The sequence below is a fragment of the Sabethes cyaneus genome, chromosome 2 (genome assembly GCF_943734655.1).
Source record: "Sabethes cyaneus chromosome 2, idSabCyanKW18_F2, whole genome shotgun sequence".
Classification (NCBI taxonomy): Eukaryota; Metazoa; Arthropoda; class Insecta; order Diptera; family Culicidae; genus Sabethes; species Sabethes cyaneus.
The window spans coordinates 156754123-156778449 of record NC_071354.1 but is presented as its reverse complement, the minus strand read 5'-3'; the positions used below and the strand labels follow the sequence as shown (position 1 = coordinate 156778449).

General features: G+C 43.2%; 1 protein-coding gene across 1 annotated transcript in view; it reads right to left on the bottom strand.

Moving 5' to 3' along the window:
• LOC128738284 (roquin-1) overlaps window positions 1-24327 on the bottom strand; it is a 62384-nt gene that overhangs the window by 11919 nt on the left and 26138 nt on the right. The window contains exons 2-3 of the mRNA XM_053833299.1: window positions 13330-13492; window positions 445-4071 (exon numbers count right to left, since the gene is read on the bottom strand). Coding sequence (XP_053689274.1) covers window positions 445-4071; window positions 13330-13491 — 3789 coding nt within the window. The 5' untranslated portion in view covers window position 13492. The remainder of the gene's footprint in view (window positions 1-444; window positions 4072-13329; window positions 13493-24327) is intronic.

The following is a 24327-nucleotide window of genomic DNA, read 5'->3' as shown; positions in this document are numbered from 1 at the left end:
CGACATCGACTATGATTAGACGCATCTGTTCGGTTGGAGTGTGTGGCGCTCACGCTTACCGTACTGTTATATCGTACAGTACAGTTATATTTAGATTACTGTATGGATATGTTCTGGAACTTTTTGGAGAGGATAATCCTCCAGGGACATTTACAGGGGTTACAGTTATGGGAAGGGAAGCCATAGTTTAGATTCTGAAAAAGAGGCTGTGCTGGGAGCTAAGCATCCAAGAGAAGATGACATTGAAGCGAAAGATCTAAATTAATCAGTCGATTTTCAAATTGATCGGAGTTTCGACTACCAAAACTCCAATTCAGAAAGAGGCCTGCCAAGGTAACTAATAGACCGTGTGAAAGTATGTGTTTCTCCTGAAATTATACTCAAGACTGGGTCAAGGAAGTAAAGCGGGCTGGGAGAATAACATTTTAACTTCAAAACACTTACCTTTAAATCTTTCAGCTCCCTGAAATTTTGCATTTTCAGGTCCACACCCCCACCACCACCGATTAGCTCGTTTAGGGAAACCGTGTCTGCAATATGTGGCGGCATTTTGTGCCCATGCAAAGGATGATGGTGCTGCTGCTGCTGCTGCTGTTGTAGTTGCTGTTGCTGCATTACCGAAAGATGTTGCTGCTGCTGCTGGAGCTGCTGTTGGTGATGCGGCTGCGGTGATGAATGGTGCGAATGCACTGCAGCTTGCTGTTGTTGTTGCTGCTGATGATGCGTCGGAATGCCAAATGCAGCTGCTACCGAAGCCATAGAAATTGCCGATGAATGATTTCCCGGTAGCTGCGCAGCTGAACCTACCATATGTGGAGTAGTTGAGGTAGCGTGAAGATGCTGCTGTTGGTGCTGTTGTTGATGATGTTGCAACAGTTGAGCTTCTACTTGATTATGATGAAACAACTGTGATGTAGTTGTATTTGCCTGATTGCCACCACTACTTAATGGGTCACCACTGTAATCCAGCTTGCGGTCAACTTGGAATAAATCCAGCTCCAGAGAATTATTGTTTGGTTCAATTTTGATACCAGCCGCTTGTTGGGATACTGGGGTATGTTGTTGCTGATGTTGCTGTTGCTGCTGCTGTTGTGCATGCTGATAGAACGATGATGAATTGGATGAACAATTGGAAGAGGATTGCTCCCCTATACCGGTAACTTCGTTATAAAATTGCTGCTGTAGGCCCAACCACTCATTATCTATACTACCGGCAAAAGAGATGTCGGCACGTGGCTTACCATGCTGCTGCTGATTGGTCATTCGCGAGATAGGTCCATATTTGTTATTTACGGAGTTAGCAAATTCATTCTCAGGAATTGTCATATCCTCATCAGCTAGCAGTGAATCGGAACGAACGAATATTTCTTTCGTTGCAGCTCCAACATAATGCGATAAGTCAGCCGAATTGTTCAGCATTTTGAAAAGCTCTAGTGTTTCACTACGGCTGAACTGTAAAGGAGTGTTACCATGATAACCATTCAATGCACCATTGTTTCCCGCTACAGACGATATGTTACTGTTGCTGTTCATGCTTGATGTCGCTGCAACTTGTGGATGCGGTGTGTGCATGTTGCTTCTGTTGCTTCCTCCGTTTCCAAATGCATTATGCGTTGGTTGTTGCTGCATCATTGTGTTGTTACCTTGTGTAGGTGGTTGTGAGAGGGAATGCGGCACATGCATACGACTATTGTTGTGTTTATCCCGGTAGTCACGCAGTTTATGGTATATTTGCGCATTCCCTTGATAGTACTTGCCACCAGTTGAAGGTACAGCATGGTGCGGTTGGTGGTGATGATGAGAGGGTGGTATGGCCGGCATTGAATGCTGCGAATGTGCCGCTAAGGGTGACATATTGTGATGACTTTTATGTCCTCCTTGCATAGACGAATTGGAAAACGATGGATTAATTGCAGATTTAGGCGTATGCTGTTGGCTCATCATGTTGATTGGAGGAACTATTTGGTGCTGTTGCTGTTGTTGTTGTTGTTGTTGCGGCTGTGGACCAGTGTTTACTGCAGCTGGATTCATCGGATTAGGAACAGAAGATTGTGGTGGTGGTGGTTGATTTTCCCATGGATTAAACTGTCGACGTTGGTCATTCTTTTCAGCATAATCAGGAAACCCTTGACTGGAGGTTACGTATGGAGCCGGTGGAGGAGCATTCATCAGTGGTGGATGAACTTGTTCATGCAATGGAGGTTGGCCGGGATTGGGATATGGAGGATGGTTTATTCCATGTAGTACATTGAGTGGAGGTGGTCCATTGCTGGGTCCAGCGTGCTGCATTGGCGGAGGAGGTGGTGGAGGGTGACCAATAAAATTTCCACTCGGTGGTCGAATGAAGTTATTTCGTAGCCCGCCAGTTGAGTGAACTGCTGGTGGCGGTAATGGCGGTGGCGGCGGACGTGTCCCGAACGGCAAATTACCACCTCCTGTTCCAGTGGGGTAATTTGGATTGAAATTGAAATTTCGCGAGTTCGTACCACTTCCACCATGCTGAAGGGGTGTTGGTGGCGGTGGTACGTTCGCGTAGGATGGATGCTGATGTGGTGGAATCGGCGCTAGATGACTATTGTGACTGCTGTTACTATTGCTGCTACCGCTAGCATGACTGTGGCTACTCATTGGTGATTTGTCAAGGTATCTCATTGGCGGGGTGGGCTTTGGATATCGCATTGGCGAAGCTTCTTCTCCAGATGAGTGGTATCCTAGGGAACCGGACGGCATTCCTAAATCGCCAATATACTCGCCGTGATCTTTTCCATTCGGGGTAGTTCTAACGTTACTCTTTCGCAGCTTCGTGCGATACTTCTCCAGTTCTTCATCCGAATGAGCAAATGTACAATTTGGTCCTCGTGGACAAGTACCCCGGAAATTCAAGTCGCGACACAAACTTACCTTATATTTACTATTGTGAGCCAAGTGCCCTGGTTCTTGTAACTTTCGGTTGCCATGATGCTGTACAAAATCTACCAGGCCTATAACGACCCGTTTTACCGCTTCTAGTGCCACCGAACACTCGCGCCACGTTGGCACATGATTTTCGGCATTTGAATCGATGCCGGCTAGATGTTTTAGGTGAACGCGCAATCCGGATAAATTGGCCGGATCCCCCGTTCGCTGGAGAGCTATAATAAGCTCCTGTACAGATTGCACAAACGATTGCGGTGTTTGCAATTTATCGATGATACTTTGCATGTGTGACTTGTGGGCCGTGTCGCCATAGAGTAGTGAAGACCACTGATCCGGAGCTATCCGGAGACCGGCTTCAGTAGCAATTTGTACTATTTGGGCATCGTGCTCTCGTCTAAGCGCTTCGTAAGTACGAAATTCCTCCTTCAGTTGCATCAACGATGAATCTCCTTCTCGTTTGGATACCTTGAAGCAACTTGCACGATATAACAACTGGACCACATGGCCAATGCTAGTTTTAGATGCTTGTGAGAAATGAGGTTCTAAACGCTGCACTACAAACATCACCAAAACCTTTCGCGACAATGCCGACCCATCTTCTAGCGCTAACAACACCAGCTTTAAAACTTCTTCTTGCATCGCTGGACCTAAAAACTGACAGCCACGAGCCCGCACAGCAGCCCACAGGTTGGTGCTCAGCTGTTGTGGATTTTGGTGTTGAAGTATTAGCTCGGTGACAGTTCGTTCGCCTAGGGAGCGAGCGGCACGCAAGGATCGCGCACGACCTTCATCTTCAATCAGCTGACAGTTCACAAGCGTAACCAGTTTGCGCTGCATCGGACGTGACAGGAGTCCACCGGCATTACCATTAGGGTATGGTTTTAGATACAGCGCCAGCTCTTCGATGCAGCCCCTAGCAGTTTTGTAACACTGCAGATCATCTGGATTCAGATTCTGTACGCTGGGCGAGCTTAAATCTGGATCGATCGTGCTGCTAGCAGACGCACCACCACCAACGGTCGATGATCCGGCGGATGAGCTGCCAGAGCTGGTGCCGACGCTCCCGGGGCTATTACCGGCGGTGTTACTTGTGCTGACCAGCTGCAGTAAGGCATTGTTTACCGGTAGATTATCTAATTCTGTTGTTATAATAGTCTGCAAAGAATAACAAAAAAATAACTGGTTAGAACCACAAATATTAAAACAGTAAAAAAGTTTAAATTTATCTTAAAAATGACATACAAGCTCCTATTGCGGATATAATTTTTACGTCACGTTAACGACATTACCAATATCGATTGAAATGAATTCAACTTAGTGAAAGCAAAACGCAAACGATAACCGTATTTCAGAGGGGTTTTCTCTCATTACTTCATTCTCACCATGAAGTGACAACGAGTCATATTTTTTAATCTGCATGTACGACTTGCTTGCACTTGAAAAATTGATGATATACCGTGAAAGCACCAGTCGCAGCTCACTAAGTGTTGTTTTCATCGATTTCAGCACCTTAAGATCAATACACTCAAATTTATGCGTCTAGTTTTGTTGCGGCAACAGAACTGTATACATTGAATTAAGAGATATAGGTCTCAATTAGTTGAAATCTATGACGATATCGCCTAGTGCAGGGCGATTGATGCTTCCACAATAACGAAGATGGTCGGGTAGAATAGGTTTTTGACACAGTATGGTTCGTATGGCTATTAGATTAACCGGCATAGTAAGAGACCCGTATTACCGTCATCATCTCACGGTGACGCTACGTGTCCTTGCTAGGGGACATTAAAGGTGTGTAAATCTCGTAACTCTTGATCGCCTTCAACTATATTCCTGCACCGGATCTCGTTGTAATATCCGCATCTCATGCTCTTTTATTTCAACAAAAAATCTTACTTATTAAGTAGTGTATGCATTTTAGACAGTTACGTAGCGTTTCGTAGTTGAAAACTTTTGACTCCTGACACCATTTAATGTAATAGTATTGATTTCTAGTCGCGGTCAATAGAGATGAATCTAGCATCAATATTCTTGTGACTTGATAACATAGAATTACAAAGTAGAAAAAAATTCTCACAAGCAATTATTATGCTTTTGAATCGTAGTTCCTGTTTAATCTTGCAGACTGACGCATGCAACTCATAGTGGTCATATGGTCCATGACCATGAATTTGGCTAAAGCAATGACCGCAAAAGGTAAAACTTGTGTCCAGGATGACTACTAGATCTTTCGCAGAGCTTATACATTCTGGCTTAGTTGGGTAGTTTCCCATGATTACGGCCAAACGAAATCACAGATCATTTTAATTTTTGAGCACCAATAGTCATGTGATTTCTCAGGTCTTGAAAATGATCAATCCGTCTTCAAGGTTCCGTGTCATAATATATCTTCAGGTCGTCAGCATACATTATGTGTACTCCAAATAAAAACAAGTAGTATATTTCGTTGAAGAATATTGGAATATTGAGAATAATAGAATCATAGTGGATTAATGTTACTTCCTTAGGGAACCCCTAAACTATTTCTAAAATAGTCAGAATACAATGCAGCGAGTTTTAACGCAAATGCAACGATTTGTTAGACTTTACCAACGTGTGAAGAAAGATGGGGTAACCCCCTGTGTTGATCTGATTGCCATGGTAGCCGTTTGCACAAAACAGGACCAACCAGAATCTAAAACACAAAAGGATGTGATGTGATACTACGATAATTGGTCACGTACGTTTGTTCGGTGGGTGTGAAATGGGGAGAGTTGCTTGGTAGGAACGTCAAACATAGCTCTGGATTTCTCAAGCTCCAACCTAGCGCCTTCACGCAGATCTAAGTCAAATGATGACGATCGATTACCTGGAAATGCTTCATGTTCATACTGGAGCAGCTAAGCTAGGAGGTGCGTACTTGAACGCCTGTACCCCAGGTGAGGGGCGGCTCACACAGTGTCTGTCTCGGAGCGAGCGGCAGATTATGATATGCAGTATCCCGCAAGCTATACCTAAGATGGCAGACCCATTAGCGGGATGTAGGTATCGCGACCCCGGTAAGGTAGTAACCGAAATTCTCACTTACCACAAACAACGAAGAAGAAAATACAGAACGGAACAATCGGTATATGACACGGCAAGAAACAAGGAAACGAGTAATGGATAAAGTTTGGAAACTTGGTACCTGGAATGTTCTAACTCTCCATGAACAGGCACGAGCTGGCTTGCTTGCTCGAGAGCTGCATCGACTCGGAAATGAAGATCGTTACAATAAAGGAAGTTCGATGGCCAAATTCCGGAGAAAGGGAGTTCCGTACAGTAGATCCTACTGCAGGCATTTCAGTTACAGTGGCGGTAGAAAAGCAGAATATGGTGTCGGTTTCGTAGTGTTGGGTAAGCCAAAGCAGCGAGTTATCCGGTGGAGGCCCGTAGATGACCGTATATGTGTGTTGAGAATATGGGGAAAATTTTTCAATTACAGCCTAATCAATGTCAACACACCGACAAACGATATATCCGATGATGCTAACGACGAGTTCTACGACAGGCTCGTGAGGACCTATGGAGAGTGCCCAAAACATAACGTGAAAATCATCATCGGAGATGCGCAGCTCGAAAGGAAGGAATTCTTCCGTCCAGTCATTGGAAGACATAGCTTTCATCTGTCGTAACGGTCTGAGGCTCATAAATTTTGCCGCGGCCAGAGGAATGGTAATCTGTAGCACCTACTTTCCACGTTTGAATATTCGGAAACACACCTGGTGGTACACCAAATGGAGACTCTAGCTCTCTAATCGATCATGTCTTGATTGACGGTTGTTACTTTTCGAATGTCATCGATGTACGGTTTTTTCAGGGACCAAATATCGACTCTGACCACTATCCCGTAGTGTGAAAGATTCGTGCAAGGCTGTCGAACACGGTGAAGGCTCGCACTTAGAGGACGCTGCGTTTCAACATCCAGCGGTTGACGGCAGATGGCGGGGCAGTGCAGTGCAGAACAGCAGGTAGAAGGAGAAGATATAAATGGGCTGTGGAGGAACATCCATAGTGCCTTCGAAACAGCTACGGGAGAGGTGGTAGGTACGACGCGTGGAAGACATCGTAACAGCTGGTTTGGTGCCGAATGCCAGAGAGTGACAGATGAAAAGAACCAGTCCAGGAGTCGCATGCTCACTGCGGCAACGCGTCAAAACAGAGAGAGGTACAAAGAGACTAGAGCTGCGGAAAAAAGAACCCATCGTCTAAAAAAACGTGAGTACAAGGAGCACGTGCTCGCCGGCGCAGAGGAGTGATACGCCACCAACGACATCACATGGCTGTGATGTGAAATGATAGTGTTCGCAACCTGCTTACTGACAAAACTGCGGTAGCAGTCAGGTGGAAGGAGCAGTTCCAGATACTGTTGAATGAAGAGGTAATCGCGGAGATCAGCAGAGACAGGATAAGAATTGTAAGCGATGGCCAAGCTGTGGAGTCACCAACACAGGAGGAGGCGAAGAAGGCAATCAGTGAGCTGAAAACCGGTAAGGCTGCTGGGAAGGACGGTATCCCGGCTGAACTTCTAAAAGCGGGGAGCAAACGTCTGTACGAAGTAATCCACCGGATCATTGTCAGGATCTGGGAGGAAGAACAAATGCCAGAGGAGTGGTTTGATGACCTCATTTACCCAATTTTTCAAAAGGACATCGACTGGAGTGTAAAAACTATCGAGGAATTACATTGCTCAATTCTGCCTACAAGATGCTTTCCCGTATCCTCTTCTGCAGACTTAGACCGTTAGCGGAGTCCTTCGTCAGCGAATACCAAGTTGCTTTTGGTGAGGGTCGCTCCACGGATCTGATGTTTACCCTGCGTCAGATACTAGATAAGTTCCGGGAGTACAACTTGCAGACACATCATCTGTTTGTGGACTTCAAGGCAGCGTACAATTCAGTCAAACGAAATGATCTGTGGCTATGACATGGTTTTCCGACGAAACTAGTTACACTGATTCGTGCAACGCTAGATGGGTCCAAATCATGTGTTAGAATAGCAGGTGAGACCTCAGCCGCTTTCGTGACGCTGCTATTCAACATTGCCTTGGAAGATGCAATATGAAGAGCAAACGTGGAAGGAATGGAACTATCATCACAAAATATCGCATGCTTCTTGGCTTTGCGGATGACGTCGATATCATCGGAATCAACCGTAGAGCAGCGGAAGAGGCCTTCAGGCCTTTTAAAAGGCAAGCGGCGATATTGGAGCTAACCAGAAACACCGCCAAAACGAAGTACATGATTGCTGGCAGGGGACGTGGGAGACGAAGCTACGTTGGTGCCGAGGTGGAGTTAGATTGGGAACGATATGAAGTAGTACAGGAATTTACCTTAGTATACTCGTGACATGTGACAATGATGTAAGCCGCGAAGTGAAACGATGAGTTACAGCCGCTAATCGGGCTTTCTACGGATTACGAAGCCAGCTGAAGTCCCGTGGTTGGCAAATTCGCACAAAACTGGTGCTCTACAGAACACTAATGCTCCCGGTGGCTCTTTACGGACATGAATCGTGGACGCTAAAGGAAGCTGATCAACGAGTGCTTGGGGTTTTTGAGCGTAAAATTCTGCGATCCATGCTTGGTGACAAAATGGAAAATGGAGTGTGGTGCAGACGCATGATAGCAAGTTTACAAATATGCTGATATAGTGAAGGTAGTACAATGTGGCAGGCTGCGGTGGGTTGGGTACGTGACCAGAATGCCTGATGAAAGCGTAGCCAAAACTATTTTCAGCAGAGAACCAGGAAGAGGCCTTAAACTCCGAGATAGACCCCGAGAGGTGTGCGCTGTTGAAGACGACGCTCGTTCAGCTGCTGTTCGTGAGAATTGGAGAACGACAGCCCAGGACCGACAGTACTGGAGGACCATAACTCGTTCGGCGCAGGATCGGAGACGGACCGTTGCCACTAAAGTAATGTAAGTAAGTACGTTTGTTCGGGCTTTATTTGACAGGGAGCATGAACGACTTTTCCTACTGCATGGGGACGTGAACTCTTCTTTCGAACGATTGCAGATAGCGATGAGTGGCACACTCAGCACCAGGTCGCTAGGTGTAAAAGTGAACTTGTCCAATCCTGGGACCAAAATCGACTATGACTAACGAAGCTTTCATCGCCAGTATTGGTCTGGAAACGACCGTGATCAAATTGTATCGGCGGGGTTGTTGAAGACAACCGTTTTCATCGTATTTTCGTCCGGCATCCCTACGACGGGTGCATGACACCGTAACCTACTGACATCCACCAGATATACGATGGGCTTCTCTTCAAGCAATACATATAGTTCGTGATTCATAATCCTCCGCCATTCTCTACTTTCAGTTTAAATTCCGCCAAATCTTGTCCGCAACACCTTTCATTCGAACACCTCGAGGCCGCCAGCAGCAACATAGCTTGAAGTCTATAAAGAACTACCCAGGTAACCAATAAGCATTAAAATAAGCAGTAAATCAGTCGTTTATTAGCATCCCTGGCGTTTTATACTGCAGGTTGTTGTTTATCAGCTTTTTGACCGCATAACTGCTGGAAATTGGCATCCACAATTCTATTTAAATTCTTCTTGCTGGTAACTAGCTGCAAATAAGCATTGTCAGCACTATAAGAGGGCTAGCAGTAAAGTAACCGCATATTTTGCCAAAATAGCATTTAAGTAGCATTTAAGGCAACTTAAATGCTTATTGGCTTGCTTTTAAATTGCATTGGAAATGCTTATTGGTTACCTGGGTAGTGATCGTATACGGTTTTTGTACATTGTCCGCTTCAAACGACGGTGTGCGACGGGCAAAATAGACCAGATTTCCTGGTTGATTGTGCCGTTGGATCTTCTGACTTGTGTTGTTATTCGCCATCCCAAATTTACGAGCTTATCTACCATTAGTTCGCCGCTGTCAACGATTACCGTTCGTTGAACGCGCGTTTGTCCTCCTTCAGACTCTATTTCTTATTTCTTTAATTTTTATCCCTTTGTTCTTAACATCCGCTTTCGGTCTTTCGGACGTTATTTATTCATTCAACCTTTCGACTTTTCGTTCGTCGCAAAGTGAAAATTTGATCCATAGTGAACATTGTCCAGGTAGTAGTTGATATTGATTCAGATTCTGCTAATTTTGCTTCTCAAACTAGCAGGAATGTGAGATTTGAAAATCGCGAAAACGGTCGAACTAATGGCGGCTGCTTTGAAGCCATGGGCAGACAAACACTTCGGTTGCAGACATGGACGCTTCAACAAACCTCGGCATTGTTCCACTAGTAAACCAAGAGTAGCTGACGAATAACGTGTCGACCTTCATTTCGACCACACAATGATTCTCGAATTCATCAAACCCAGAAAATAATTAACTATTTTTGCTGTGAAATGGGTTAAAATACTGGCGAGTCCTTTTCGAACAGCTTGCGATTCGTTTTTTTTTTCAAGGCCATCGTCGAGGAAAAATGTGGTCGAGCCAAAGTGAATGGATCCTGAATTTTGGATTATTTTCACACGCTCTGTACGCTCTGTACTTCTCTCGGATCTCTTTGTGATGGGAGATGATGGATTCGTTCGCCATTTTATTCGATGATCAATAAGGATTTCAACAAATAGCTTCACGTATCGTTTTTTTTCGAAGTTCAAATACTATGAGAGAGATGTAGATTTTCTCGGGATTTTGGTTGTCCCTAAAATCAACAAACTCCATAAATCGATCGATTAAAGATCTATACGCTTGAATTTTTTAGCCCCCTATATTTGATAATTTTTTTCAGTTTGTTAATGCAACTGCAAAACACAATTTCCCTTGTAGTTGATTTTCTTTATTTTAATGTTTTAAGTTAATATTTTCGCGATGCCTGTCGTCTACGCCTCTGGAACCGACTTGCAATGAATGGCTGGCCTGGAATTAACAACTATGTCAAATATTTGGGAAAATCCTGTACATTACTCTTTTGTCGAAAATCTAGACATGTTTAATGCATATTTAGTTCAAGTTTAAAAAGTTTAAGCCTCTCCTCCTCTAACAAAAAAAAACGCATATTTGCACGTGATTGCGTTTCCATTGACAGAAAAATAGCTATCAATTGGACGACTCCCCGTCGACGTGTGGTAGGTAGCCCGTAATTTATCAGAACTATCGCTGACACGTCCCGAAAGCCAAACATGAACGTTTTGTTTGTTGACGAATTGTTCAACACAAAATGTTTTCTCGTTCGAAAGCACAATGTTTGGCAACTGGTTTTGAGCGGCGCAAGCGCAGCGCTTGTTTACAGCTTTGGAAACGTTCCGTTCTTCGCGCATCAGTGAGCTCTTGTGACACATTCTTTATAGGTAGCCGGGGGCTTCACTTGCAAATATGCGTGGAATTGGGACCTGCGCCCGGGTCTTGCTTCAAACGTTCAGGCACTTTTCCAATGATTGTTCGCCATGTTGCCACAGTATCATTTTTTGAGACTATGAGTATCTTCACGGCGTTTATCAATACGTTAAACAAACTTTTTATTTGAATTTAATTTCGGCAGCCATCTACCACTGTATTTCCATAACGCTCAATTTTAGTTCACAATTTTAAACTTTCAACCAAGGCGTTTTGCATACTGGCGATATGCCACGACTAATTACAGTAAATTTTCATGAGAACACCACAGGGCCACCTTTATCCACGACGTTATTTATTACTTTTTTAGTTTTCCCATTGTTTAAGAAACAATTGGCTGATTTAACGATTACTGTACCTAGTAGAAAATGAGTTGGATTGTGTATGGCATGTCGCGCCTTCTTAGTGTAACTATAAGTCATCAAAGTCTTTTGGTGCCGAAAGCGGTGCTTCTGATTTTATTTTCCAAAAAATAGGCCAATAGTACCTCGGCTTTGTGTGGTATGATTGAAGCAATTTTATTATTAATATACAACCGACGAAGAAACATCGGTTTAATCAGGAAAGATAAACTTTAAAATCATCACCATGAGCGGCTCTAAGTCCTAAACCAAGAAGCGATTGAATTGTTGCGATCGATGATGATTTATTGTGCTGGAATTGAGTTGCACATTCATCTACAACGCTTAACATGCATATTCATGAAATTACGCTTATTCGCGTATAACTAACATGCAACGGACGGATTTCGGCACAAATTTCAATTAAAAAGTTGAACTGTTTGTTTTATTCCGGATTTCAAAATAGTTTTTCAATGTTTTCCATTGTAAATCATAAATCGGTTCATACCGTTTGGTAGAAGTATTATTATTTTAACAGGTATTATTTTTACAAAATTTATTACCCACGCTACAAATTTAGATTAGTGTCGACTTTCAGTGATAAAATTTAAAAATCTGTTGTGTGATATTTTTCAACAATAACTGATTACCTAGTTCAACTTTAATCTTTTTAAATGCCACATTTCTGAAAATTATCTATAAAAAGACAATTCTAGCTTCCCCAGTGATTTTCTGATTCTGTACCGTTCGGAGCCTACTTTTCCTTCTGATTACTCAAAGAGTTACGGCATGGCTAAATTTCTGTTTGCATTTGGATCTAGAAACTTTATGGCTGAAGTGCAACTTTCATTCCATAGATAAGCATGAAATCAAATCGTTTTACGTTATACTTGTGCATCACTTCCAATGTTGACGTCATCGCAGTCCTTAGTTTGGCTCCGCCATGCAGTCTCACCGTCTCACCTCTTCTAGCAAACGAACAGAGAACTATACCGTACATGTGGTGCTGCTGACAGCAATGCCAACAGCCTCAGTTTTTTTTTCTTCGCTACAAATACTGCTGAAGGCTCTCGGTGATGTTTTAATACACACTACAGTGAGTCATAAAATTATTTCTTCTTCTGACGTTAGCAAACGGTGCTGACCAGAACCTTTTGGGTGAATAATTTGTGCCAAAATTCGCACACGAGAGGATTTCGACGGTGCATTGTGCTCCGTCGGTTAATTACCTGCCCAAACAGGAATTGATTCCCGGTAGTAAACTTATGTAGGAAGTGCAAAATTGGAAATTGAAATATTCAAAAGTTTCTGCCATTCACTAGTCGCTGCTGCTTTCATGTTGATTGGATGATGGTCAATTGCCTATCAACGTTGCCTCCACGGAATCCGTTGACATTTTATTGGAAAAAAATATTTGACACTGATACACGCTGGTGGAATTATTGGATGGATTGCCAAGAGATACTTGAACATACAGCCCCTCATTAAAAATGAGCTGTATACCTACCCATGCAACTTCGAATTATTGTCAATCGCAACCTATCCGTTTTGTGCGAAAAGCAATTTTAATACATAGTATATCTTCTTAGAATCTACTTCGTTAAAAAATATTACAATATTTCAGATCATTCATAAAAGCTTCGATTTCTCTTGCGAAAACAAATTTAATTACATAAGTTGGAATAAGGGTTGGCAGCACTCACCTGATCGAAGGGGCACTGCTTCCTGTGCAGCGTCGCTAAGCAAGTACGGCATATGGTGTGGCCACATCCTAGGCTGATTGGTGGACGTAGATTCGCCGCAAATTCGTTGCAGCAAACCGGACAGCTGAGAAACTCTGTCCATTGCGGCGCCTGAATCGGCATTCTAGAATGAATGAAAAAAAAAAGAAAAGATCACCAGCAACGGCGAATGCCGCCAGGGTGAGGAGTGTTAGTTATATCTTCAGACTTTACGGTGACTTAGGTTCTAATAATAAATCGAGTTCAACGGTTTCGATTGCATTGGATGTCAGATGGTGTGTTGGTAATGGTTCGGCGTTCAATATGCCAGACGAACGCGCGTACCGCGGCAGTTCGAAAGCGCCGAGGCCATTCAAGGCCGAATGCGCGCTGCTTCTTCGCGAATGGCAACAGGTAGGAGCAACATTTTGAGTAGCATGAATCAACCGGTCTGCGATTTGCGGCTGCTGCCACGTTGTCAGTCTCTTATTTGAATGTGCTTCGCAGCCATCCGGTGGCTTTGCTATAGCAAACGAAGGTGCTGGTGGTAGTACTTATAGGAACTGGCAAGGGAATTCCCATGGTGTAGGCGCAGTTAAAAGCTAGATAGCTGAGACTCTAGTCTAAATAACATACAATGCGGTTTATTCGTGCCCCAAAATGGCAATCTCTTTGCTTGCTGGTAAACCGCATCCAAGACTGTGGTTAGATATCAGAGGTGTGGTAGACAGATCTAATACATTTCTTGTTCACTGTATACCTACATCTTTCATCACCGAAACACGAAATATAGTTTTTTGTCGTTCTGGTTTGTGAAACGGGTGGGATTAATACAGTCGTAACTAGCTACAACCGGAATAGGATGACCAAGAAAAATGAGCATTTTGGACAGCAAATCTTAAGATTACAGAACACCATAATATAAATAGAATTGATGGTAGCCTGAAGATACGGTTTTGAAAATGCTATATTCTTAATTTGTCATGATTTTATCATCATCTTATAAGCGGTTCTCTGTAGAGTTGTCCGAATTAATTTTAGTAAACACATATTTAATATCAGTAAACACATATTCGAACAACATAAATCTCAATCAACAATTATTGTTGAATTCAAACTCATAGATACACATAAAACAACTTGCCCCGGACATCATTTGGTTGACATAGAAGTACAAAAGTTGTGTGGTCTTTCACTTTCACTGAGAGGAAACCAGCTTAGATGGCCAATCGTCCACGGCCAACGACCGATTGTCCTTCCTTCCTCGGACTGGTGATGATGACGACACGGGCAATTAAGGCTCCGAGAATTCAATAAATAATATCACAATTACACTAAAAATAACATTTCTATTCTTACGAAACACGTTCAATTAACTGATAACAGACTACATTTATTCTAAAACTGTTAACTATTGTACTATAGCATGCGATATGTAATTTGCGTAGGTTCTCCCTTGGGACACCTGTTCTAGGCTGTGATCTGTGGCAGACTGCTAAACCGCTATGATGCCCGTTCTTCCCCTATTCGACACTCGACAGTGACTGAGTCGAGTCGAGTTGTTCGACATGACCTACAGAACAGGGCCCTACCTTTTAAATTACTAATCCAACAATTATTTTTGTGTGTTTGCATGTGTAGTGTAGATGTAGATTTACGGCTACACACCTAAATTAAAAAACTAACAACATTCAAGCATATTCGGAGCGGAATATTCGGCATCGACCTAGGCGACGGAACAAGGACGACGAATGGAGACTCGGGACTTGGAACTGCAGATCGCTAAATTACGCAGGTTGCGAGCGGGTGCTGATTGAACAGCTGGAGCCCCGCAAACTCGGCATCGTAGCTCTGCAGGAAATCTGTCGCAAAGGAGAGAAGGTATGGAAGATCCGTGGCGGAAAGGCCCAATTTTACCAGAGCGGTGGCGCCACCAACGAACTGGGAACGGGCTTTGTAGTTCTGGGCGGAATGCAGGATGGCGTGATTGATTGGAAGGCGATCAACGAGAGAATGTGCGTATTGAGGATAAAAGGCCGTTTCTTCAATTATAGCATCATTAACGTGCACTGCCCGCACGAAGGTAGACCCGACGATGAGAAAGAAGCGTTCTACTCGAGGCTGGAGGCAACGTACGACAGCTGCTCGTCACGGGACATCAAGATCGTCATCGGGGATATGAACGCCCAGGTCGGTAGGGAAGAGAAGTATAGACCGGTGGTAGGACCCCATAGCCTGCACACCGATACGAACGAGAACGGCCAACGATGTATAAACTTCGCAGCTTACCGAGGCCTGGTGATCCGAAGCACCTTTTTCCCGCGCAAGGATACCCAGCAAACATTTTCGTACGTATATCAAAGTAACAAATATGATCTATGTACCGATATATATCTAGAAAAATCGCATTCGATGCACGAAACCAGCATATGCGTACTGTTTTGGAGGCGATATACGTACTGCAAATTATATGAGAACAATTCACATTCATAAGCATTTGTATACGATGAAATCCGACTCAACATGATTAGTTCCATAATGCTATACAATTCGGTGACTAAAATCGTTTGGAAATCAGTTACTATCATTTTGTGCGAATAAATGTAAACTAGGGTGCGCTTTATTAGGCTTTATGTACGATTTTGAGTTTGTTTAGCGATATTTAAGATGATTTTCACACATTATTATACGACTTGTGGTTTGCTGGATATCCACAAAGCCACCTGGAGATCACCTGACCAATGTACAATGAACCAAATTGACCACGTTCTCATAGAGGGCCGGTTTTTCTCTAACATCACGAACGTACGCTCCCGTCGGGGTGCGGATATTGATTCTGACCATTACCTAGTAGCAGTACATGTGCGCTCAAAGCTGTCCACCGTATACCGGACATGTCAAAGCCGCCCTCCTTGGCTGAACATCAGGCGGCTAGATAACCCACAAGCTGCCGAGAACTACGCGCGAGTACTTAATGAGGCACTGCCTTCTTCCGACGAGTTAGGTGCTTCAAACCTCGAAGACGGTTGGGGCAGAACACACTCGGCCATCGGAGAGGCCGCTACTGCGGCACTAGGTATTGAGCCTCGGAGTATACAAAATGATTGGTTTGATGGGGAATGCCAACAAGTGGTGGAGGAGAAAAAAAAAATGCTTGGAAAAATTATTTAAGTATTGCCACTAGAGAGAACCTGGCCAAATACCGACGAGCTAGGAACCAGTTGACCACGATCCTGAGGAGAAAAAAGCGCAGAAGGAGGCGGAACGGAAATTAACCTAGGAGCGCCCATGGAAGATAGTAATCTCCTAACACCTGATCTCCAAGAAGTCAAACGAGAAATCGGGCTGCTGAAGACCAATAAAGCCGCTGGGAAGGACCGCCTACCGGCAGAGCTTTAGAAACATGGCGGATAAACGCTAGCAAAATCTCTACACTGGGTTATTTTGAGGATTTGGGAGGTGGAAAAGCTACCGGAGTAATGGATGGAATGAGTGGTTTGTCCCATCTACAAAAAGGGTGACCGGCTAGACTGCTGCATCTATCGTGGTATTACGCTGGTAAACGCCGCCTACAAGGTACTCTCCCAGATCCTGTTACGCCGGCTGTCACCGATAGCGCAAAGTTTCGTAGGGAATTATCAGGCGAGTTTCATTGGGGCTCGCGCAACTACGGACCAAATTTTTACTATCCGACAGATCGTGCAGAAATGTCGCGAGTACAACGTGCCCACGCATCACACCTTTATTGATTTCAAAGCAGCATACGATACAGTCGATCGAGACAAGCTATGGCAGATAATGCACGAATACGGTTTTCCGGACAAACTGACGCGACTGATCAGAGCTACATTGGATCGAGTGATGTGTTTCGTACGCATCTCTGGGAAACTCTCGAGTCCCTTCGAAACGCGACGAGGGTTGAGGCAAGGTGGCGGTCTATCCTGCATGCTGTTCAACATCGCTCTTGAGGGGGTGATCCGACGAGCGGGCATTGAAACGAGAGGCACGATTTTTACCAAGAGTAGCCAACTTCTAGGCTTTCCAGATGACTTCAATATCATTGCCAGGAACTTTGCGACGGCGGAGGCAATCTACGCCAGACTGAAAGCGGAGTCTAGGAGAATTGGGCTAAAAATAAATGCGTCGAAGACCAAATACATGAAAGGAAGAGGCTCAAAGAAAACAAACGCGCGCCTCCCACGGACGGTAACCGTTGAAGGCGACGAACTAGAAATGGTAGAGGAGTTCGTGTATTTGGGATCGCTGGTGATCGCGAACAACAACACTAGTAAGGAGATCCAACGGCGCATCCAACCGGGAAATCGGGCCTACTTTGCCCTTCGTAAAACGCTACGATCAGGAAGTGTACGCTGCCGCACGAAGCTAACAATGTACAAAACCCTTATTAGACCGGTAGTTCTTTATGGACTTGAAGCCGTGACGCTGCTTACGGAGGACATACGCGCCCTTGTCGTGTTTGAGCGGAAAGTGCTGCGGACGATATTTGACGGAGTACAAACTGAAAGCGGAGAGTGACGGAGGCGTATGAATCACGAGCTACAGGCACTGCTTGGGGAGACTCCCATCGTACATCTAGCGAAAGTTAGCAGGCTACGGTGGGGGTAAGGATGCCGGACTGTGCGACGAAAATAGTCCTCTTCAACAACCTCACCGGCACCAGGAACAGGGGGGCCCAACGTGCACGATGGCTCGACCAGGTCGAAAGCGATTTGCGACTTCTGAGACGACTAGGAAATTGGCGACGAGTGGCCCAAGACCGAGTTGAATGGAGACGTGTGCTTGAAACAGCACGAGCCACTCCGGCTCTATGCTGCTGAAGAAGAAGAAGACACCCGCCGGGCTATGTTATGTTATGTTATGTTTAACATCAGTCGATTCGACAGTCTATCACTTTGCTGAAAACCAGCAATTAACGAGCAATTACAGCTCAACTAGCAAAACTGTTTGACTCGACTATTTTTTATTGGAATGAAATTTTCCTGATATGTTGGAAACCACGCAGGAATCCATTTTCCACTAAACTTGATTTTTTCGTCCGAAAGAGTGTCCATCGATAGCTCTTCACCGGATTTTAGCGCATAATTTACGCTATTTAAAAAAAAATAGGCAAATCGGAGAGGAAGGCTTTGAGATAATCGACATTTTATGATCTTTATCATGGTTTTGAAAAGTTTTTTCGATCAGTGCATCTTTTTCCTGAAAATGCACTTAATTTCTTACAGCTTTTCCTTTAACGTGATTTTGATCAAATAAGTAGTTTTCAAGATATGATTTTTTGAAAAAAAGTAAAAAAATCAAGTTTGGAGGAAAATGAATTTTTATCAGGAAAATTTCATTTCAATCAAAAATAGTCGAGTCGAAAATGGCCTTTTTTCAGCGTTTTGAGCTGGCATTGTTCTAACCTAAGAAACGAGTCCAATCGCTCAATCGCTATCCTGACGCTTGACATGAAACTGTCAAGGGTGGCACGTGGTAGTTTGGTTAGAAATCCATGTTTACAGTCTTTTAAAACTAATTTCGTTTTGCATGCTGGAAGGATTTGCAAATTCAATTCTGGAAATTTCTCTAGGATCTGCCATTTGTCCGTTGTGGAGCGTGCCGCTCGAAGTGCCATTCGCCAGCAAAGGATTTTTGTAGTGGTCTTAGTCTATGGAACAAAAACCTGAAGAGAGCTGCCGAGTTGAGAAGAGTTATTTCAGGGTTTGAGTCAATGGTTCTTCTTACAGGACGGCTATATGAGACCTTCGAACCAGTCTGCTGGTGGTTCCTCCTCGAACCATACCCGCTGAGTACCAGCTGGTAGCTCGATCTTACTTGGGGTCACCCCCTTTCGATCTCTAAAACATTTGTACATCTTCAATAATTTATGCTCCTTTAGTAAATGAAGATGGCTTCTCCGCACCCCAGGAGGGTATGAAAGGGAGAGGGCGATGAAGATGCGTCCAGCATAGCTCTAGCCATCCCAAGTTCCTACCTATAAATTCATGAATACAGAGGCATCATATGAGTGGAAGACTGGAGGATAGAGTGAGGAGTCAACCGGAATCACTAGGAGGAAACTCCTGAAGGTCTGAAACAATATTTATGTTGCACTCTTCGAACAAACAAACCATCACATGGATTAAATCTGGTGCAGCGAAATTGATTGTTACATGGAAGGATCTTAATGCTGGAAGAAAATTATTAGAATACCGGAATGCGCACAAGTGTCTCCGCTTGTGGGTCCGCCCAATCCCGTTTGGTGCTTCTACAACAGCGTTAGTGTGAAATTCATTTGACAATCAAATTTGGATCTACTGTAAGTCTACCCACATACACTGGCAGGACCTTGAACTGATGGTGGATTCCCCCCATACATACATATATACATACATACATGGCTCCTCCGCACCCCAGGATCATTAAGATCAATTAGATCGTATGATAATATTTAATTAAATAATCATAAATATTATGCAAGAAAGCCCTTTTGCCTCATTGACGTCTCTCCCCTTTTGTCAGCTCCCGAATTGTTGTCTCCAACCCACATGTATAGAACATCTGATGACAGTTCGTAAATTCGCATAATGCAAGAGAACGAAGCCGTCTGTGAAGAGTTTTGCAAAACATTGGTACAGATTGCCTGATTCATGTACAAAAATTCCGCAGCTGAAAACCTCAGGATTTCTACAACTCGGTAAAGTAATCGCCTTTAATAATAGAAGCAAGAATTACTAGTGTATTACTAAAGGTAAACAACAAGATCGCAGGTCGCAGGTCAAAAGCCTATTACGGTCCCGTTCAACTATGAATGTGCGTACCAGTAGTGGCGCATTTAGCAGTAAAATTTCAAATTTTTGGTCAAAATACAGTGATATCAGAACACATATACATCCACACGCACACGATATGAATGAAACATTCTTAATCTTACTAAAAATAATGGTTGCAATCAATAAAAATTCGAATTTTGTTAAAGAAAAAGATTCTTCTACTTCTATTATTGGTTTTCTTATAGTGGTGGTACGGTTTCTACCGAGGTCCCTAGAGTGGAGGCATCGTGAACCCATAAGGGAGGCAACACATTAAACATTCAATTACTGCAATAAAAATTTATACAAACTGGCTCTGCTTGTTTGCGTGACATTAAGTACTCACTTGATACGCTCGACAGATTAAAATTTTTAAAACTCATAAATAAATAATATCCAAAAAAGATAAAATTCAAAACCTATTTCAGTAGCTACGCAGAATTAAATTTTAATCAGGAAATCTTAACAAAACCATTGGAATATTTTTACTGATTTCATTTTACCGCTAAGAGAAGTAAGGATTATTTCATGCGAACCTGTGGAATCCAGGTGCACATCATGTATACGGTATTTAGAAGCATAATTGCATTTTTTCTCACAAAGGAAGTATTTTATTCACGTACAACCACTATTGGTATTACCTCCCCTAAGGGTACGCATACCCTATATACTTTGAGAGAATTTTGGTATGTAGGTATTGTTTGCACTTTCAAACATTTTGAGATAAGCGCATCGGTACTCCTGCCCTGGGCTAATCGATTCACAGTTTTTGTGTCTTAAATTGTTTTTGATTCTAAAAATTTTCACCGTTTTAAAAATTATGCTGTTGTAGATTACACCAATTCCCCAATGGGCTTCTTCCGACTTCAAATGTAGATTGTAAAGCGGAGTGTTGATGATTTTTTACACCGCGATTAACCAGGAAGCTTGCATATTATCATGGAGTTTGAGCAAGTTTTAGCAAGCAAGAACTTAATAGCATTCATAATTGTAAAATATTTTACGAGGATTGAGTCCGACGTTCAACAAGTTCTTCGTTGAAGTGGGTAATGTAGTAAACAGAAACCAAGCTGTGTAACATTCACCTGCAGGTTACATAACTGTAAAGCAACCCTATACACAAGCAGTGACTAAATCGTGATTAGAACAAAAAATTTATCTACGTCTAGTAGAGTTATTTCTCAGTGGAATAATTGTAGAACGCAACAAAAATGTTCCGAATGTTTCTGATTTTGGTAATTCCAAACATACTTTTCATTTCCGCTATCGATATTTTCAAACTCAATGGTTTTGGTGGCTACTCACTGGGAATAGGTCACCAGTTGCTTTTGCTTTTTATTCCGCAGTTATTTCTAAGTTTCTGAATGAAGTGAAAGGTTATATCACCGCTCTATGCACATCTATGTCGGTCACCCTACCAGGCGATGGTGGGGTATAGACTATAGTAGAGCTGCAATATAATGAAAGCACGACTGGCACCAGTCGGCTTCAGGTCTGATTTATTTGCGCGTGGATATGTTTTCATGCTCTAAAGTTTTTACTCTCTTTCGAGCGCTCTATGTGCCACGTTCGACAAATGAAAGGAAAAGCACCGTGTCAGAAACCGCTTCGGATTGTTGTTTTTCCTCCTTCCTCCCTCGTGAAACATGCTGGCATATCCGGGCTGGCTGCCGAGTTGATCTTATGTGACGACGCGACGATTTAACTTGTCTGGCTGCGCGAATGATATGGATGGAGATGCCATTCGACTAACTTCGACTTTGGAGGGATGATGTAAAGGTTTTTTTTCGCTCTGCCCATTATTGGGAACCTCCGGGTGACAAGGGTGACTGCACGAATGTCGAGAAATCGATTTGAGAACTGGTTAGCTTCATTCAGAAATGTCAATATATTTTCAATTTCGCTATAAAGGTAGGTAGTGCACTCGGCGTTTGAAGCAAAAGCAACACAAGGTGCGACCTACACCATTAGACCATAATTACTGGCTGCCTTTTAGGCCTCAGGCCTGCAGCTCTTAGATGAACTATGGCATTAAAAAAATGTAGAGTTTCAAAAGATTGATAAGTTTTCGTTTCAATTGTCGGGTTTAACAGCCTTTAAGCCTGTTCCGTTGTTTATTATGGAAATAAACTTGATATCCAGTTTTTGCTGAATAAACCACGTATTCCGGTTGGAATTGCTTTTGCTGTGAAGTTTTAATGATTGTAGTTACTGCCACTGTTGAAATAATACGAACTTAAAAATAACACATAGGAGCGAATTTTTCGAAACTGTAGTACAGTATATTCTTGAGAGTTCAAGAATTTGTACGAAACTTATGAACGAAAACAAAAGTTGAAAAGTTGAAAAATTGTAATCATTAATTTTTCCAGAAAGCTCCGATGAAGAGTTTTCGATTTCGATCAGACTTGAGGAACCAAGCATCGTAGAACAAAATTTTTGAACTGAAAATGCAAGCAAATTTTCTCAGTGAATCAGGAAAAAATATCTGGAAAGTTCGTCGTTAGATGTTACGCGAAAGTCAAATGTTGCGAAACGATATAAGAATTGTTGGATTGGCGTGACGTATTGCGGTCACTGCCATTTTAGTTTTCACCAAATTTGTTTATGCAAGCAACTGAGCCGCAGGAAAAAGGAAGCTTACATTAGATGACATTGACATTAACTAAAACGATAATGAAAGACATTAACTGTTGACTATTAGCTGCAATGGACTGAAATTGGATAAAAAAATGCACAAAACTGGAGGACACAATGATTAAGTAGAGTGGAAAGTGACCTGTAGGAACATAGTTAGATCAATGATTGTTGTTTTATGTATGTACATGAAATTCTTAAACATATGCGTACATGCGGTATTGCGTGCAAGAATTTAGCACTAATAAATTGCACCGGCCGCTGTCTGCTTTGGAGCTTGAACTTTTGCGTGTATACTAACCAATGAATGGTAGAAACCTTATCGTGAAGATCCCGTTACCTTATTAAAATCCACAATAACTAAAACGTAAGAAACAAAGACATGAAAATGTTTGATGTACGCACAGGCGCAGCAACTCTAGGGGCTGCGCCTGTTTTCCAGGTAAGGGACGACTCAAACAGTGTCTGTCTAGGGGCGAACGACTAATTATGAAACGCTGTATCCCGCAAGCTATACCTAAGATAGTAGATCCATGCACGGGACGCTGCTATCGCGACCCCGGTAAGGTAGTATACCGAAACTCTCATTTACCACGAACAATGAAAATTTCTTGGAAATATGGAACGGATTAATCGGTATAGGACACGGCAAAGAACAAGAAAACAAATAATGGATAACGATTGGAACTTGGTACCTGGCATGTCTGAAGTTTCCATGAGCCGGTACGAGCTGGCGTGCTTACTAGGGATGGGAAAACTATCATTAACTACTGATAGTTATCAGTAAGCTATAATATCACTAAGTATCAGTAAGGTTTCGCTATTATTGATATTTACTGATATAGTTGCCTCCCAGTTGGCCTCGAGGTATGACGCTGGCCTAATAAGCCAGTCGTCGTATGTTCGAATCTCGGCTGGGAGAGGCTGTTAGAGTCAATAGAATCGTAGCAACTGGCCCTGCAATTGTCCTGTACTCTAACAGCTGGCTGCGGAGTCTGACGTTTAAAACAGAAGGTCAAGTTTCGTTAACGGAATGTAGCACCTAGGCTTTGCTTTTACTGATATAGTTACGTTGTCCCGTTAGAAAAATTAGTTAGAATAAACGTCGCCAATTTTCCAGTCGTCCAAGTCACAAATCAGTTTCGGCGTGATCGTGCCATCTTGCACGTTGAGCCCCCTGTTCCTGGTGCCAGTGAGGTTGTTGAAGATAACTGTTTCCGTCGCACTATCGTCCGGCATTCTTACGACGTGTCTGGCCCACCGTAGCCTACTGACTTTCGCCAAATGCACGATGCGATTCGCTCCAAACAATGCCTGTAGCTCGTGATTCATACGTCTCCACCACTCTTCGCTTTCAGTTTGTACTCCACCAAATATCCACAGTACCTTTCGTTCGGACACGGCATGGGCGCGTATATCCTCCGTAAGCGACCTTACGAGTCCATAAAGAACTATTGCCCTAATAAAAGATTTGTGCATTATCAGCTTCGTACGGTAGCGTATGCTTCTTGATCGTAGTGTATAGCGTAGG